General features: G+C 41.4%; 2 protein-coding genes across 2 annotated transcripts in view; one reads left to right on the plus strand and one right to left on the minus strand.

Annotated features, from left to right (window-relative positions):
* LOC142010150 (kinesin-like protein KIF28) overlaps positions 1-7159 on the plus strand; it is a 72748-nt gene extending 65589 nt beyond the window's left edge. The window contains exons 20-23 of the mRNA XM_074988412.1: positions 581-684; positions 2429-2579; positions 2840-3033; positions 6022-7159. Coding sequence (XP_074844513.1) covers positions 581-684; positions 2429-2579; positions 2840-3033; positions 6022-6171 — 599 coding nt within the window. The 3' untranslated portion in view covers positions 6172-7159. The remainder of the gene's footprint in view (positions 1-580; positions 685-2428; positions 2580-2839; positions 3034-6021) is intronic.
* A 151-nt stretch (positions 7160-7310) lies between these two features.
* Positions 7311-15133, minus strand: part of SCCPDH (saccharopine dehydrogenase (putative)) — a 406234-nt gene continuing 398411 nt past the window's right edge. Inside the window, exons 9-13 of the mRNA XM_074990061.1 lie at positions 11790-11909; positions 11656-11712; positions 11139-11250; positions 8778-8859; positions 7311-7442 (exon numbers count right to left, since the gene is read on the minus strand). Coding sequence (XP_074846162.1) covers positions 7337-7442; positions 8778-8859; positions 11139-11250; positions 11656-11712; positions 11790-11909 — 477 coding nt within the window. The 3' untranslated portion in view covers positions 7311-7336. The remainder of the gene's footprint in view (positions 7443-8777; positions 8860-11138; positions 11251-11655; positions 11713-11789; positions 11910-15133) is intronic.

A 15133-nucleotide genomic window follows, 5' to 3' on the forward strand; every position in this document is an offset into this window, starting at 1 on the left:
TGTCCCCAACAGCTGGTCCAGTCCCAAATCTCCCAAAATATATCTTCCCGGTGGAAAGAAACCACCCACAAGTGCTTGTGTGCCCATGCGTCCGCAGGAGAGCTTCTGCCAACACTGCTTCCACAGCTCATGGGGGGGGAATTTATTATGCTGACAGGAAAGCTCTCCTGTTGACATAGAGCATCTTCACCAGAGCACTGCAGTACTATCAGTACAACTGAGTGGTTGCACTGCTGTTCATAGAGACATGGTCCAAGAATCTGTAGGTTTACTGCCCAGGATCCCATGTACTTAGAAACTTTCTACCACATAGCTTATTATGGCATTGGTGTCTGAAATTTTAGGTGTTTAATGGTTGATGTATTTAAAAGAATCAAACATATGCAGTGAGATTTGTTCTACAGTGGAGGAAAGTTTGAGAAATTGGAGATTACTGACGTAAGTTCAGAGACACTCATCAGCGCTTGGAGTGATGTTAGGTTTTAGTTTCCCCTTAAATATTTCAACTGATTTACTATCCAGATGTTGTAGTGATGGAATGTGATGAACAGCCTAACCTGTGCTCTTTCCCACAATGCAGAAGGGTGCACTGAGTTGGACTACTCCTTACAAGACCTGGTCACACACAAGGGCACCATTATAGTTGATTATCCAAAACCTGTGATTTCAAAGAGTGTTGCTCTGGTGAGTCCATTTAAATTATTAACAACACTCTGATAAACTCAGTGTCCCATATGAAATGGCAAGCTTTTACTTGGCTTGTCTACAGTTGTACTGCTACAGTGGTAGTGACGCTGGTTTAGCACTTCAGCACAGACATTCTTTGCACTGACAAGGGATCAGAAAAATCCACACCGTATGCAACCTCTTCCTTGGCATTCTGCTCAGACTGTACATGGATATCCATTGTGAAGAGAAGAATACAGAAGACTCCCGACTTACACAGAGGTTCATTCCTGTTCAACTCTGAGTAAGTCAAATTTTGCATTACTCAGGGGAGCCAGGAAACTGACCAGCACAGCAGTGCTGGACAGTTTCCTGTCTCTTGTGAGCAGTGCGGAGAAATGATTCCTGTCAGGGGCAGCAGCCTGACTCACCACCCAACAGGAATGGGGAGGCTGCTGCCCGACAGCAGCAGGAAACCACTCCTGTCGGAGGCGGCAGCCTGACTCTCACCACTCCTGACAGGAGCGGTTTCCTCACTCCTGTGAGTGGCAGGGAGCTGGTGCCTGGCTCCCTGCCGCGTGCCACTCACAGGAGTCAGAAAACTGACCAAGCTGCTGCACTGGTCAGTATTCTGGCTCCTCTGAGTGGTGGGCACCTGGGAGCCAGGTCCCAGCCACTTAGTCTCTCTGTCTCTCTCTCTCAGAAAGAGAGCACAAGCGAGGTCCTTTCTGACTAGTGTATGTGGATCCCTTTTGGTGACCCACCGTTAACTTACCAACCTAGAGAAAACAATCTTAAGTAAATAGCTCCTTACAGATCCATCGATATATTTTGTAATGATTATGATGACCAGTGTAATACATGCTTTCAACAGAGACCTTACCTGACATTCTTTAATGCTCAAGTACTTAGATACCAGATCCTAGGCCAGCCTGTGCCCTCTGCCTGTTGGCATTGTGATATCTTTGGGTGGCATGTTAGGATTTTTTTTTGCCCTAGTGTCTTTTTGTTCATTTATGTGATACCCACCCAACCCCTTTCCATCTACTGAAGCTTCAACACCAGCTAATAGTGCAAACCCTAGCTGCTTGTTTTGATTAGGAGAGGGACATATTCCTGAGTGGTTTCACATCACCCTTTCTCCAAGTGGACTCAAAACTGGAGAGGCATACATCTCTGTAAGCTTTGGTGGACACCAAAAGGAACGATGTAATTTGACCTCAGTTAACCGCATCTCAGTGACTGTCAGTTTGGACAATATGCCAACCTGAGCCCAGAGGAGATAAAGGTGCAACCTCAAATGGAGGAATCCATATATACTTACCACCATGTGCCTTATCACCTTCAGGTATATGCGATATCTGGAAGGGTGAGATGGAGGTTCAGATAACACTGATTTTTAAAATTAATCTTACATTAAAACAGTATGAATGGCTGAAATAAGCAGGAGTGTAGATTAGGCTCGTACATGGGCACATACAGTACAACTGTAACACTTGTTCACAGGCCCTAGATATCACATCCATGGCACAGCAGAAATGCCATAATACTAATATTTCTTCTTTGCTTGATCAGTGGATTGAAGTATAAACTGCTCCTCACACTTAATTCGCACAGTAGCACAAGCACTTTGTGGTAAATAACTGCTTCCATGTGGTAATATGGGGTTCATAATGCTAATAAAAATGTACATTTGCCTGTAGAAAGCATTTATAGATAAAAATTGTTATTGGTTTTGATACTTGAATGTTTTCTTCAATAGGGCACAGCTAATCAGGTATCTGAACTCTACTTGAAGTTGTTGAGTTTAGAAGAGGAGACCGAGCTTCTCAGAGATATTAATAGAGCTTTAAGGGAAGAGAATTTATTTCTTAAGGATAAACTGAAGAAATGGGAAACAGAACACCATGAAAGTCAGTGCAAAACACAAACCGTGCCTTCAAATTGCATGCTTCTGTTATGATTAAGTTGTACTGGGGCTAGTGCCTTCTAGAAAAGTTGGTGCTTAGAATTTGTGTCACTGATTTTTTTCTCTAACAAGACAATATGGATGAAATATTCATCTAATGGTAATATAAAAATGCAGAATCAAATGTTTTGTCTGTCAGTCTAGGCTTTATTTTATTAATGACTAGTAAATAACTAGTAAAATCCCTCCTGTTTTGTATTATAGGTAAAAAATTAAAGTATCCTAATAAAAGGGCAGTTAAGATGACCAAACAGCCCCTCTTATCAAAGGAGGCTGAGCAGATGTGTAACCATTGGACCAGCTATAATGCTGAATTTGCTAAAGCTCTTAAGGTCTTCTACCGAAACATGAACATAGTGAGAGAGCAATTCCTGAAGCTGAAGCACAACAAACCCCCTGTATGTATGATTTTTATACAGTTTTCAAAAATGACTCTTCTCTAATACATTATGCAGAGCAAGCTTTGATCATGTAACAATGAAGATATAATTGATCTTGTCCTTTGCTGTTGCTGCTGTTTCCTTTCCTGTATGTGTACTGAAACCAACCTCTTCTACTTCATGGCTATGCCTATACTAGCTAAAAACTTCAAAATGGCCATTTCGAAGTTTACTAATGAAGCACTGAAATACATATTCAGCACCTCATTAGCATGTGGGTGGTCGCGGCACTTCGAAATTGACGTGGCTTGCCGCTGCGTGGCTCGTCCAGATGGGGCTCCTTTTCGAAAGGACCCCGCCTACTTCGAAGTCCCCTTATTCCTATCAGCAGATGGGAATAAGGGAACTTTGAAGTAGCTGGGGGTCCTTTTGAAAAGGAGCCCTGTCTGGACGAGCCGCGTCAATTTCGAAGTGCTGCAGCTGTCCGCATGCTAATGAGGCGCTCAATATGTATTTCAGCGCTTCATTAGTAAACTTCGAAATGGCCATTTCAAAGTTGTTGGCTAGTGTAGACACAGCCCATATGTTTTGTGTCTGTGCTAGCAATACCAATATCCACAAAGGGTAGATATCATATGACCTGCTGTGTATACTAATAGTAGAAAGACAAGCACTATTTTATCCCAGCTGGTAGCACAGAAGGATGTCAGTATTTTAGGCTCAGAAGTATAATTTTTGGGAAAAGACGACTGAGGGGACGTGATAAATCTTCAACTATGTTAAGGGGCGGTCAGGAGTGTGATCAATTGGTCTCCATGTCCACTAAACTAGGACAAAAAGCAATGAGCTGAATTTGCAGCAAGGAAGATACAAGTTGGATATTAGGAAAAACTTGTAACTATGAGGGTAACTCTGGACTAGGCTTCTAAAGGAATCCCCATAATTGGAGGGTTTTAAGAACAGGTTTTAAGCACCTGTCAAGAACAGTCCACGTTTCCTTGGTCCTGCCTCAGCACACTAGACTAGTCTTAATCTCTCAAGGTCCTTTTCAGACCTATGATTCTACTATTCATAAAAAGGACATGTACCCGTTTCTAGCTGCATCCCCTAGAAAGATGCCTCTACAAAAAAATATGTTGTGGTATTCCTGTTTTGTTTCACTAAACATCTCCACATTGTGGAAGATAAATATTTCTATAGGAAGAATTCTAAAATGTGTCAATCCTCTTTCCCCTCCTAATGTTGGGAGGGTTTGGGATATTTTTTACTACTTTCCCCCCCCCCACCCTTTTCGCACATAAGGGAAAGGAGCACCAGCCAAAGTTGTTGGGTTTTTGTTTTTGTTTTTTAAATTTCAACTGAGGAGGTGGTTTTGCAATTTCTCTGGTTGTAGGTCTTTAAGAAAAAGAATTTAAAGAAATTTCTTTTTGTACTGAATGTCGTAACTGCCATATCCCATAGCTTTACAGTGCAGACAAGATCTGAATTTCTAATATATGATATGAAGTCGAACACCCCACTCTAAAGGGGGGAAAAGGACAGGCAACAACCACAGTAGAATCCCAAGATATGTGTATTCAACTTGTGCATATCTCAGGTTAATGTGTCTTTGACTGGTGGGGAACCTGACCAGCTGGTGTGCTGGTCAGTTTCCCGGCTCTTGTTGGGACAGCAGCCAAGAACCTGACTCTCTGCTGCGGCCCCTGACAGGAGCAGGGAAACTGCTCCTGTCAGGGGTGGGTTTCTGGTCCCCAGGTGTTAGCCTGGGTCCTGCCAGTGGAGGGGAGCCAGGACCCAGGCTGCTGCCTGGATCTTCACCATTCTTGGAGCCAGGACACTGACCAACGCACCAGCGCTGGTCAGTTTCCCAGCTCCTGCAAGCCCAGGGGAGCCAGGAGCCAGACTGCTGCCTGGTTCCTGGGTCCTCCGACTTGTGCAAAATTATGCGAGGTTGCCCAAGAATGCAACCCTCATGTAACTCAAAGTACCATCCTTTTACTAGTTTAACTCGTTATATGTAAATGTCAGTAATGCTAAGTGCTATATCTGCAGGAGCAGCAATTTCACTTTTAGACTGTAGTTGCTGAAATACTGAGGACCAGCATAAACCAGGATACAAAGGGGTTTTGGAATTCGCAAAACAGAGTTGAGAAGAAGTGGGCATTGTGTATAATAGGAAATGTGCATTGCTATAGGGAAAACTTATATCCATACACAGGATATGATGATGGGGGTGGCATTATAATTTAGTTCTATAGGGACAGTCATAGAATAAAAATGGACTTTTTTTTTAACAAGCATAAAAGGTTAAACTTATTACAAGGGGAAGACTATCATGCAAAAGGCAAGCAAAAACAAAATTAGTCTCCTACCAGTCTGCAATGCAGGCCATTTGATTTCAAAATCAAATGCACAGAAGTTGTTGGGTTATTAATGCCAGTGTAACTGAGTACCAGAGGAAAATACATGCACCACTCTGTACCTATTTTGACCAAATGAGTGATTTTCTTTTTGTAGAAACAATCTGTTATAGCTTATATTAAATGTGTCAGAAACCTATTTTAGCCACAAAGAACTATTATAAATGTACTTGCTCTACATCACTGCTATTAATCTGATTGCGTAAACTGATCCTTTTATGGGGGAGAAAGTGGTGGTACAAGCTGGCCAGGTGAAAAGCATTGCTTATCTTCCCAATGCCAAGCACTGCTACTGATTCTAGCTTGAGGACCTGTTCTGTTCTTGTCCTCCTTTTCCTAACTCAGTTAATCTCTATTTCTACAGAACAGGCTACTATCAATCCATATCTAGTTTTCAGTTTAACTATGACTTGTCACTATCCTTTCTTCTTTAGAGAGAGCTTTAACTTTTCTTTGAACTTCACTTGCTATTTTTAGTTAATCACCACACTCGTAACTATGCCATTGACATCCATTGGGAAAAGGTATATAAAATACCATGCACACTGATATATATACATACATAAATTTTATTGGCCTTTTGCAGGAGGAAGATAACATACAGATGCTACAACTTTTCATGGACAGACAATCACATATGTTGAAGGATTTTGGGGAGCAACTTGAATCTAGCATATGCAGGCTGAAACATGATGTTGCTCTTATAGTTAAAAAGAAGAAAGAATGTATAGCATAAGCAATTCTTGACCAAGAATAATTCTGTTACACGATCATTAACTTTTGCAGTGTGCCAACTGCAGGTGGGATGACCAAATCACAATCTTAAATTAATCAGTACTTACAAATACAACATGTGGTCTTTGTGGAAGACCAGATCACCTCAGCTTTGATAATTACCCAAATGTATACAAAGACCTCAATTTTAGAGTATAAACTGGTGTTGGCATAACAAAATTAATTGTGGAGTTGAACAGTCGGGGTTGAGGGGCTCAGCACTGGAGCAGTGCTAAGTGTGGCATGGGGCTAGGTATGAGGTGTCTGAGGTGCAGGCTGCCCTAGGGAGAGAAAACAACCAACAGCTCTGGGCCAGTGTCTCTCCCCTGGTATGGGCTTGCCCTTGCCGTATCCGGGTTGGGGCTGACTGGGAGAGGCATCTCTCCCTGTGAAGTGTCAAGGGAACTTGTGTATGGTACATATGACCTATAGCCTAATAAAGACAGACCAAAAATACTTGCTTGTGTCATATTTCCCTCATCTCTTGCATCACATAAATAAGGTTTTACAGCATGAAGCACCTGTCCAGAAGACAGCCTGGTTTGACCTGTGTTAGGTGAGGGGAGAACCTAACAAATGAGCTTACATGTTAACAGCTCTCTTAGTGTGTTCATTTTTCAGTGCAACTCCTACTAATTTGGATTTTCCCAAGCTAAAGCCCATTACAGCAAGTTACCTAATAAAGCAAGATTGGCTTTGATTGCTTAGTTTCAAATCATCAAACATGACCACAGAACAAATAGTAGTCCCTCTCCCTACCTAGTCAAAGCTTTTTGTCTGCTACAGCATGTGTTATCCAGGCTCGTCCGTGGTAAAATTGGGGACAGTAGGTTCTAATCAGTGCTGAAGTGCACGAGCCCTGTTAACTTCTTTCAGTTCTTGATAATTGGCTGCTTCACTACTTATTTGGAAGCCAAAATTTCCTTACCCCTGAAAATCCTCTCTGCATCAGCTGATTCACTAAATAAACTATTCCAATCCTTTTGACATAACAGTAAGCAACAGTACATTAGATTTGTAAATATTTTTATTATGTTTTCCATGTGAAAAGCTGTTAGTACCTTAAGCTTAAGTATTTGATTGTTAGTTCATGCAATAGTAGTCTTCCTCAGCAGTATTTTGAAATTTCAGGCTTCTGACTTGCTAATAACAGAGAACTCAATGCCACGTTTGTTCAGCTCATCAATCAGTTTTGTTTTAGAGAAGGCAGCTCCTGGCGTGTACACACCACCTCTGTTAAGTGAATTACAAAACTGTTAAAAGATGTACAACTAGTTGATCACTGTGACATTAGAGAGATCATAGCATGTAATTTCAGGACTGGTTTCAAATATCCCCACCCTACTGTAGCTAAAACCATTTCTTCTCACTACAGTACAGTAATACCTTGATTTTTGTTTCTGCGGCTGCATCCTGGGCAACCTCTGCATAAATCAGGGGTAGGAGAGATCCCTGGAATTCCCCTGGCTTGGGGAGCAGGCAGCTGGAGCCTCTGCAGAGCTCTGTCGCTTCCCCTAGTTAAGGGAAGTAGGTGCAGGAAGGTAGCCATGTTTTCCAGAAGCCTGTGGCTGCCCAACAGGCTGCCCAGCTGGGAGAAATTGCATCATAAGCAGCTGTGCCTGCCAGACTCTCCCAGCCAGGGACTGGAGCAGGGAGGGGTGGTGGTGGGTTTCAATTTGCACTTTAATGGGAGTTAAGCACAAATTGAAATCACACTTCAAGGGTTTACTGTACTGTCAATACCTGTGAATGAGTTGTGTCTTGTGGTGCCTGTAAAAGGCACTCTTAGGATTACACAAGCTTGTATTTGGGATTTTTCAGAACAAGAACAAAAATCTATCCTCATGGATGGATTCCTTCTAACAGAGGGGTCCTGGATACAGGAGCAGTTATTCAGTGATTCCATCTGCTTCTTACAGCCCCACACCTCTCTCCCTCTCTGATATGACAGTGATGCTTACATGAAGTCAGGTTTGACCGTGATCCCTATCTCAGTCCTGCAAGCTCTCATCTGTCTAAAAGTTAGGTAATTACTGAATTATTTTTTACATAGCTAACATTTAAAACCACAATAGCCCAAATAACTAAAAATTATGCTTTTCTGCATTAGATGCAGCAATGGCATTTCTTTAACTACAATTGCTGTGAACCAGCCGAGGGCCAGCCCCAGGATAGTAGGGGGGAGACAGATTAATGCAGTAGCCAATTAATATTTTAAAAAGCTAAAATCACTAATTAAAGCATAATATTTATGCAATTACCAAAAAGTAAAGTGACTGAATATTTTTAAAAAATCTAACTGGTAATTACAAATCATTGTGTCTGGAGTTTTATAGAAGGCTTGGCTTGGGGTTGTTCCAGAATTTAGCAAGGGGGTTGATTTGGTAAAAGCAAACAGCTTGCGTTAATCACTATTTGGGGGGAAAAAATGGAAAACAAAGAGCATGCTAAGTGCATGCGGTATATTTATTTTCCAGCTCTAGTTTTACATGTAGAGAGGACCAGGGGATTAAAAAGAGCCCCTCTGAATGTACACATTGAATGGCACATAGAAAAATAAAGACCTACTGTTTCGGAAGAGAACTTGCATCCTTTAGAAGTGCCACACCTGCTTGAACCATTGCTACTGCTGTAGCAATATAGCCAGCATCTGCAAAAAATGCGAGAAGAGAGTAGAGCTGTTGACCACCACTATACTGCATGACAGCTTGTTGAAAACTGTTTTTTATAATTAGATGGAATAGAGGGCCAAGGTCTATGTTCAACATTAAAGAGTGGACCAGGGTTTACTGCTGATAAACTTCAGCCTCTTAAGTACCAGATAAAACAATTACACGTCCTTTTAAACCTTTCCTTAAATATGAAGGGAATTGTAAAGTATTAAGTGAGGCTTTAGTTTTAAACAACATTCCTTGTTCCCTTTCCCCAGAGAAAATCTTTAAAAGAAAAAACCCTTGTTTGGCAGACAGAAGGTAATAAATGACTTTTGGGGAGAAAAAAAAAAGAGAGACTGGAGGTATTGCAGAACCTGGTTCCTATTTATCAGTGTTTGGGAGTTCTGAAGCCCTGGTTTCAGAATCTAGGGCAGCTGGGCTCTGACATCCTCATCACAAGTAAGGGCATCAGACAAGATGTCTCTAACTAGGAGAGTCCCAAAGACAGAAACTCAGCCACTGCTGACTCAGATGTAGAGCAGTTAGGGTCACTCAGAACAGACTAGTGACTGTCGAATAAGGGCTGAGGCCGACTTGTAACACTTCTCACAAAAGTATAATCAAAGTACTTTCTCTTCCTACTGCTTTTTAGCTTGTTCCCTCTAGGAAGTGAGAACACAGTATTAGAAACTGAATAAGGAGCTCCTCAGCAAAATTTATAAGTAGTACTGTTGTAATAATTAGGTCTACATGTATGTCTTAATAGGAGCTCAACTGTCACATAAGTAAGTTTGCAATAAGCTATAAACATGTTGATGGGAAAAGATGCAAAAAGGAGACAGACTGAATTAGTACAAATGGAAAGGCTGGTGTTAAGCTCATGCCTGCTGAACATGAGAAAGCTGGGAATTGAAATCAAAACATATTGTACTGGAAGTAGGCTTAACTAGTGGACAAAATAAGGGGATAGGTTATTCCTCCCCTTTCTGGCAGGGGAAAAGAAATCAAGAACCTGATGGCTACCAACAACCGCTGCAGAGAGATTTACCAGCATGGCTTCCACCTGTGTCATATGGGACCCATGGCTTTGCTGTAACATGGAAGTAGGCCTCCATTTTCCGGCTTTAGCAATAGGAACCCAGCTGGGATACAAGACTTTTAGTGACAGCCTGAGAGTTCTATCCCTCTCCTTTTTCCTTTGGTCTTATGAGTCTGTGTAGACTATATGAATTGCAACACTAGTGTAACCAAAAGGCAGTTGAAACCAGTACAAGTTTGCCAGGTCTCAGTTGGAACTGAGATGGAATGGAATCAACACCAGAAAAGTCGTATTTTTTGGTTTTGTTTTCTCTTTTGTGTACGTATCCTAGTTGTTAGGAAATGGGATCAGAATTTACAAACAGGAATAGTTCCAGCCCAACTAACTTTTCCCTCAGCAAGACAGTTATCTCCCTGAAGACTGCCCAATGGGGGTGGGGGAAACTCTTCTTAAAATTTCTTTCCAGCTAGAGGGAAAGGGAGCTAGAGAGGTTGCTAAAATAGAAGACTTAAATGTTTTTTCTTCCCTTTTGTACACCTTTAATAAAGAATTAAAAATAGTTCTGTGATTTCTGCAAAGATTGCCTGTGTCACTAATGGGCACAAAGTTCTATGACCTTGTCACCGCCTAATGTTACACATGGTTGAGGGTTTCCTATAGTGAGACCTTAACATGCTTAGTATCATGGCAAACATAGCCCTTAGAAAAGTAGCTTCTTAGTAGCAATTAACCCTGTGATTAACCCTGGAGTAACAATTAGTGCTAGCTAGATGAAATCCATAAATTAAGGCAGTAAGCTCATTGTAGTAGTATTTTCAGAGAGTAGTTTTATTGCCCCAAGTAACTTGTTTATATAACACCCTCAAACAGATTTCCTTCCAACATCACTGCCCCTTTAAAACAGCTGGCAACCAAGGGCACCATTTCCGGAGGGCAGCTGTGCATACCAAAAGGCTGCTTGCTCTTCTTCCCATTCTCCTATCAGGGAGCAAGAGGACAGTACAGAGCTTGTGTGCATGCCTCTCACACCTGGCCAGTGAGGGGAGAGGGCACACTTTCCTCTCATTCCCTGATAGTCAGGGAAACAGAAACAAGAGCAAGCAGCATCCCAGTGTGCACGCATTGCTTGCTCCCCCCACCCACCCACCCCGCCCAGCACCTCCAAAAAGTGCCCTTGCTAGCTCCTATACTCTGGCTTCCAGCTCTCTTCAAATACTCTTTAGATTGCTTCTTTACCTGGTCCTTTCACTTGAGTGCAGATTTTTACATTTGGTTTGCCCTGTTGTGGGTCTTGGCCCTGGGAGTATCCCTCACCAAAAAATGTCATTGTAAATGATGCTCCATCTATCTGTAAAGCAGAAGACAAGTAGTGCACTCATGCATCTGTGAAGCATACTTTACATTTTTGTATCTTGGCATAACAGTATACATTACACTAAGACCTTCTCTAGTCTCTCAGCTCAGATCAAAGAGACTTGAGCTTGCAGGTCTTTGGCCAGAAGGCTAAAAATAGCAGTTTATACATTCAGGCTCTAAAACCCTCCCTCTTGCAGGATTTAAGAACCTAGGCTCCAGCCCAAACATCTACATTCCAAGTGACCAACTCAGTTAACTCAGACACAGGCTCCGACATGGGTTTTTTATTGTAGTGTAAATGCACCTGTAAGTAGCAGACTCTAGACTACTTCTCTACCATGTGCATAATAAAAGTGAATACAAATGCTCTATAATAGGAATAAAAGAATTAAATTACCTGCTTTTGTGTTGGTCCTTTCTTTGTAAACTGTCCTCCAGAGAAAAGTTCTGGGTACTGCAGAAGAGAACCCGCAACTAAATTAGAAAGGATTGGCCACTGTGTATGAAATGTGAAAAATTAAAAATACTTACTTTTTTCAAGAGATTTCTTCCAAAGCTAAACTTCACCAGAAGAAAAAATAAAAGGCCAGCAAGCATCAGCTTAACAACAGACGTAAGACCACCGACCATTGCATAAGCTGCATACTGCACCTAATACAGGAACAAAAAATAATTTTTCAGTAAAAGATTGACATAAAATTATTTCACCTCTTATCTAAGACAAAAAAACTGTTCCAATATGCTGATGTGAAAAGATATTCAACAGCAAAAAGATTCTGAAGAGCCTCCAAACAACTTCTTGGGTTGACCTACACTGTATATTTAGGTCGCTTAATGAATGACATGTTTCGCGTAAGCCATGATATAGACAATGCTAGGTCAAAGGGCCGCAAAGGAAGGGGACTGGACTCAATGTTCTTCCAGTTCTAGTGTTCTATGATTCTATTAAAGAAAACTGATCTAACTACTACTGCTCAGAGAAATGGATTTAGTACAGCAACAGGACTCATTCAATTGCCGTGCAAACTATATATACTAGAAACACTGTTAACTGTGCCACTATCCTGTTTCTGATACACTCAGTTCTAACCATCTCTGATTAATGCTGCACTTTCAGTATTCACACTGAGTAGAAAAAATAAGGAGAGAATAACTAATTTTGTGGGGCAGGCTGCAGAGAGAAGATATGGCAAATGAGAATACTGCAAAAACACATCTTAAGTCAGACACACACCACTTGTCTTCCTCCTTTAAAGCTGCTTTTCCCATCTGTTTGCTGCCTTTATTTATTTATTTATTTCTGTCCTCAACACAATCAAAATGCTAACTTTGTTTTAAATGGCTGCTGGTACTCATGCCTGCTGGGAAAAACCGGTAAAAGCTCAGCACCCACTCACTGTGATTATGCATTTCTTATCTTGCTACCCAAACAAAATCCCACTAACTTTAATAAGAATGCCAAGTGAAGCTCAAGAGTAGCATTATCCCTTTGTCACAATCTAGTTGCTATGCCACAAAGACCTGAATAATAGTATTCCTTAATGCAGGAATGTGCAAACTGGGGGGCTAGTCCTATGGGGGCAGCATAAAATTTCTTAGGGGAGGACGCAGCATGAACAGCTGCTGGGTCTCAGATTCATCCACCTCATAAAAAATATTGACATATGTTACTGTGTTCATGTGTATTCACATTTACATACCAATTAATAAAGTTTTCACATTCTACATACTTATTTTCTTACACATGCCTAAAGGGTTTTTTATTTCACATGAACATTAATGTAATCCAAACTGAAAGAAATTTCAATTTGGATTATATTAGGCAGGTTGGGGTGACCCTGCTAATTGCTAGGATGAAAAGTAGCACCCAACAAAAAGTTTGCTCACCTCTGCCTTAATGCACAAAGGAAAAAAATTAGAAGACATTAAACTAGAAGAAGCTATTAAGAGTTCTTGATGCTGCAAATGTAATGTTAAAATAATGAAGACTCCTACATAATACAGATCAGTAGTTTATCTTTCCAAGTGATTCTTTACCATTTCAAAACATGTTATGGGCTAAAGTTGAAATTTGTTATATTTTGTTTTGTATAGGAATCATCCATCTTAATCCTTGGGCATAAATTAAATTATTAAACTATTTCCCACACTTCACTATGTCCAAAAAAACAATAGAAATAAACTTAAAATAGTCCTGATAGCTCTCTAACAAGCAAGGGTTATTTTGCTTGTGCATTATGGGGAAAAATACCCCACACGGAGTTGTGGGTGTATGATGTCATCTCAGACTGCACTGCCCTCATTCCCCTCCCACTGAAAATAAATGGCCGCTTTTCAGAAGTCTCTTTCCTCGATGAGAGAAACTGTTTGTCATCTGCATTACAGACTTTGCTACCAAACGTGTTCTGAGCAGCCAGCTGACTGAACTATTTCAACAGGTTGTTCAACTTGTTTCCTCCACTTCACATTTGTAAGGAGCAGCCTCCCACCCCAAGTGCCTTCGGGTGCGGAGCTGCCCTGTACAAATGTGAAGCAGAGAAAACCAGTTGAACAATCTGTTGAAATAGTTCAGTCAGCTGGCTGCTCTCAGAACACATTACAATGTTTGTGGGTGGCCACTGTAAACTCCAGAGGTTGAAGCTTTTAAGATGAGTTGCAAACTCTTTATGATTATGTTGCTTTTATGTTGGATGTGCGCTCTATCAATTAAACGGATGATTTTCTGCGATACTCCAGAAAGGGCATAGAGTAATTAACAACCAGAAGGAGGATATACGAGTCCACAAAAGGGAAGAAAGAGCCAGCTGAGACTGGGGGTACACATCGCTTTCCTGCTAACTCCTGTGCAAGGAAGAAAGCCATTCCAAGCACTGAAACACCACACAGACATGGTCTTTGCAGCCCAGCAGCCATGCGGTGTGTGCGCAGGGCGGGTGGGGAGGGGGACTTGCTTTTTTTTACTCAGCACTGCTGAGGGTCCCTCATGTTTACTCAGCATAGATCCATCCACCCACACAGAAATGAGATCCTGGCTCTCCTGATGGCTCCATGCTCGGGCTCTTTGTGACCCTGAGAAATCATGGCTAGATGCAATCACCAAGCTGGCCAGAAAGAAAACGAATTCAAATGGCCAGGCTTCCTGCTTCTGACTTCCTGCACATCTGGAGAGCAGCAAAGGTGAAAGCGGCCAGAAGGGATACATTTGGGGCATTGTGGGATATCTCTAGAGGCCAATAAAATTGATTTAAATTAACACTCTTTCCACACTAGCACTAAGTCAACATTTTACATTTGAACAGAGCAAGAAAGTCAACCTAAGTGCGCGTTAAAGTCGACCTAATGGTATTTCCAGTGAAGACAGTTACAATGTAAAACTGAGCTAAATGCCTTAAAATCGACTTTATGCTCTAGTGTAGACAGCCTTAGACATGAAGCACTCCTCAGCCTTACTCCAGCAAAGACCTGAAGTAGATGAACATTACAGTACTTTCCAAGGTGACCAAAAACTGATGAACTGACAAGAGAGGAAAATTCCAAGGTAATTAATTTCTAATGAGACTACTCTTCCCACAAAGTTTGAGTGGTAGGAATTTATTCAGCTCTATCTCATCTGTATGAAAGGTATATATAGAAAAGCACTTAGATAGCTACACAGTGCAGACCCTATGAGGCTTTTCAGGTTAACTGTATCTTAAACTGTACTCAAAAGGAGAACTGCAGTGGCATCCTCTATGTACTGTACAACATGGCTCATAGCACTAAAAGAAAAGGTGCATAGTGTGTTTAACCTACGGGTGACAAGATGATGAAGAAATGGAATAAGCTCCACACCTGACTGATGGCACCCTACTAGAAAAGCACTGACTGTGGAGTCG

The sequence above is a fragment of the Carettochelys insculpta genome, chromosome 3, assembly GCF_033958435.1.
Source record: "Carettochelys insculpta isolate YL-2023 chromosome 3, ASM3395843v1, whole genome shotgun sequence".
Classification (NCBI taxonomy): domain Eukaryota; kingdom Metazoa; phylum Chordata; order Testudines; family Carettochelyidae; genus Carettochelys; species Carettochelys insculpta.